A 3,716-nucleotide genomic window follows, 5' to 3' on the forward strand; every position below is an offset into this window, starting at 1 on the left:
CCATAACGCAGGAATACTGCTGCCTATTGCACTAACCGCTGTGCTAGAACAAAGGACGAGTGGAACGTCAGCGATGAAACTGGGGTACGGGAGTTCAGGCCACCTCCATAGGCCCGGCCCCGGGCATTCAGAGCGGCACCGCTGTTCCCTGCTGTGCTCAGGGCATGTGGGCTCGAGTCCTGTGGGCTCCTTCCTGGCCCCTGACAGGCTGGTGTCCCCCTGCTGCTGACCAGCTGAGTCAGGGCTCTGCAGCATCCAGGAAGTTAATCTATATAGCTCTGCCTCCCTGGGGGTACGCTGGGGCAGCCCAGAAGCCTCCCTGCAGAGAGGTGGACATCCCCCCTTTCGTTTTATCAGCCAAATGGAAACTCTCTGCACTGCTCTTCATGTTCAGCTTCTGAGCAGGGAATGGAGGAACACGCAGCACCCACCTGCCTCCATGGAATCTTGTGTGCAGCAGCACCTCTAGAAGGCCTCAGGGGTTGGGATACTCAGCCTTTCCTCCTTCCCTTCTCTTGAATCCCTGAAAACTGTTTGCACAGGGCCCTAGAGCAGTTGTTGTGCTGTTTCTCAGGAAGCACTGGTGACAAGAAATGGGCCGATGTGCTCCCCTGCCTGCCCCCAGACAAACCATCCTCAGTCAGGTTGGCAGCACACCTTGGGCACGCTCCCTCAGGCAGCAAGGACCCAGTGGGCACTGCCAGAAGCAAGAGATACACCCGGTCCAAATAGGTGGGATTAGCCACAGCTCTGTCAGAGAAGCAGTTTATTACGTTTAGAGGGAAGAGGAGTATGATCTGTCATGCCTACAGGGTCAAACCCTGCTACCAGCTGAAAGCCTAGCACTAAAACTGCTTTAGCATTACCAGCACCTTTGGCAGCCTCTGCATTGATACCAAAATGCTTTTCCTGCATCACCTGCATGAAGAGGTGTCAGAGACTGAGGGAAAAAGGAGCGCTCACTACCCCTCCCCTGCCCCACTGCCCAAGCAGCACTAGCAGCAAAGGAGGGACAGTGAGAGCAGCTCACGGTTCCCCACACGAGAAGGGCAGAGAGAAGGGACAGTGCCAGAGAGAAACAGACCATGGTCCAGAGGTTCACACCATCTGTCTCCAAGTCAAGGCAGATGGAAGATGGGGCAGAGGCACGTTGGTCCCTTCTGAGAGGTGCTTTAGGGCCCAGCCTCCAACACAGTGCACAGCACTGCATCTGCATGGCAGCATCTGCTCTAGCTAATAAAGACAGCAACAAGACACAGGCTCGGACAGCAGATGCAAGATGGGGCTTTGGAAACCAAAAGACATTCTGAAACCTCTTTAAAAATCCAATTAGAAGCCACCTCTGCACGGGACACTTCAAACACTGCCCGAGTCTGACAAGTACCCAAGGCTTCTGGACAAACACTGCCCTTGATGAGGCTCTGAAGATGGCATCACCCCTGCCCAGCAGAGATCAGCAATGCCAGGGACAGTTTGCACTGACCCCACTACAGGTTAAAGACCCTCTTCTACAGCATTGCACCGTCCCACAGCTGCCAGGAGCCAGGCACGGGGGACACCAGCGTTCAGAGCGAGCGCTCTCCTTAGACAAAAAGAAAGGGCACGGAGGAGACTGATGTTCAGCACAGCCAGACTACAGCAGCCTGCTCAGTTCTTCTTGCTGCTGGGGTGCTTATTGCTGAACAGACTGACTTTGCTGGCAGATGCCAGTGACACAGAAGAAGACTCCAGCTTCACCTTATCCAGCAAAGTCTTCTTTATGGCTGCTGGGGAGATCTTCTCTTGGTCTGCCAAATGCTGCAGCTCCCTGCAACACAGTGGTGGGAGAGTAAGACATAGCAAGAGGAAGCATTGGGGAGCATGTGGGGCAAGGCTCTCCATAGGAGGCCCTGGAGGACCTCCTTGGTGCTCACCTTGTCCGAATGCAGGAAGCCTCCACAGCATTGATTAGGAGTGAGCGGAAGCCACCACTCTCCAGGAAGTGCAGGGCATGGATGGTGGCTCCCCCGGGAGAGCAGACATTGTCCTTCAGCTGCCCAGGATGCTGCTCAGATTCCAACAGCATTTTGGCAGCGCCCTGTGGCGAGGAAGAGAAAACAGCTGGCAGAGCTGACCGAAGAACCCACCATCAAATACTCCTGTTCTCCACTGCGGAGAGCAGCACCCAGCACTCACAGGGACAAACGGAGCTCCGCTGAGAGCCATTAGCAGGCTGCCAAAACACTGTTCAGAGCTGAAAAAGCCTGCAGAGGAGTCAGGGTTCCCCAGGCCCCAGCTCCCACACCACCACACGCCAGCAGAGTGCTGCAGACCCCTCCTATGTCCCCTCACCAGGAACCTGCGTGCAGGCAAACCAAATGTGGGTTTTACAGTGGATTTGGTGAGAGGACTGAGACCGCTTCAAACCATGGTGTGCACAATGCTCTGCACAGACTTAAATGTGTTCTGGAGAGGGAATACTGACCAGCAAAGCCTGTGCTCCAAGCCGAACAGCCAGCCTGCGGGGAAGCCCCATTTTCACTCCCCCATCCGCCAGAGCATCCAGGGCAGTGAACGCCTGAGACCAGACAGAGGAAGAAGGTGAGTGAATGTCTCTACTTCAAGAGTGTCTCGGGGAGGAGAATCCAGGGCTCCAGGATCACACTGTGACTCCTGTCGCTTACAGACTGGACAAAAGCCTCCCCACCACTGCCTGGGTGCCACGCCAGGCCTTCCTCCTGCTGCTTCCCACTCCGGAGTGGGGGGAATGGGAGACATTCAGCTCCTGCGTCATACTAACTGCAGGCCCATGTTTTGCAACATGGACACTGCACACCAGCTGTGGACTTCAGACTTATCTGACTGGTAACAGACTTCTGTTGTTGACCCGAGCTGGTTACAAACTGGACACCTGGATTACATGTTCCATCGCAAACATGAGCGATGACAAAAACAAGGAACAAACTGAAGCTGCACGGACTTTCCCCGCATGCAAAGCCCACTGCTGTCCCCAGGCCTACCCCAAGTTGAGGAAGGAGCACATACATACGCAGGGCCACTGCCACTGAGCCCAGTCACAGCATCGATCAGGTCCTCTTCCACCTCGGTGCAGAAGCCTACGCTGGCCATCAGCTGTTCCAAGAGTTTCCCATCCTCCACATCTGCATGAGTCCCAGTGGCATAGACTGTAGCACCTTCCCGGACAATCACAGGGGTGTTGGTCATGCACCTGATCACTTTTGGTGTGGGGCAGAAGGTAGAGAGTTTCTTAGGGTAGAAAATCATTAGAGATAGAAGAAAGGATAGAAAGAAGAAAAGAAAGAAAGAAGGGAGAAAAATGAGGTTCAGTGCATATCTGGCACACCAAATAAGTTGTCTAGGGAGGGACTCTCCCCTGGCAAGAGCACCACAAGCAGAAGGAAAAGAAACACTCCTGTGTTCCAAACCCCCTGCTTTAAGCCACAGCAAAGCCCCAGCACAGGAAGAGCTGCTTTTGGGAGCAACACCCTGGGCACCTCATTCCCACATCAATTCACAAGTTTCCAAACAGCTCCTGCAGACACTCAGCACAAAGGCTGCAGGATGCAGGGGCCATGACCCATCTCTGCTGGGAGAAAGACCTGACATACCTCATGTGACAGAGGAGCTGGCACAAAGCTCCTACAACCTCTTCTGGTGGCGACCCAAAGCAATCACCTGGCTGCAGCACCAGTTTAGCCCTGGGAAGCACGAGCCTC

General features: G+C 54.6%; 1 protein-coding gene across 1 annotated transcript in view; it reads right to left on the reverse strand.

The window, feature by feature from the left end:
* Nucleotides 1–1,525: 1,525 nt before the first annotated feature.
* The window catches only part of LOC104404584 (pyrroline-5-carboxylate reductase 2-like), a gene marked incomplete at its 5' end in the record, with an annotated part of 2,536 nt that continues 345 nt past the window's right edge, over nt 1,526–3,716 (reverse strand). The window contains 4 exons of the mRNA XM_010013044.1: nt 1,526–1,807; nt 1,914–2,077; nt 2,465–2,557; nt 3,025–3,246. Coding sequence (XP_010011346.1) covers nt 1,648–1,807; nt 1,914–2,077; nt 2,465–2,557; nt 3,025–3,246 — 639 coding nt within the window. The remainder of the gene's footprint in view (nt 1,808–1,913; nt 2,078–2,464; nt 2,558–3,024; nt 3,247–3,716) is intronic.

This window comes from Nestor notabilis, unplaced genomic scaffold (genome assembly GCF_000696875.1).
Source record: "Nestor notabilis isolate BGI_N333 unplaced genomic scaffold, ASM69687v1 scaffold18994, whole genome shotgun sequence".
In the NCBI taxonomy this organism is placed as follows: Eukaryota; Metazoa; Chordata; class Aves; order Psittaciformes; family Psittacidae; genus Nestor; species Nestor notabilis.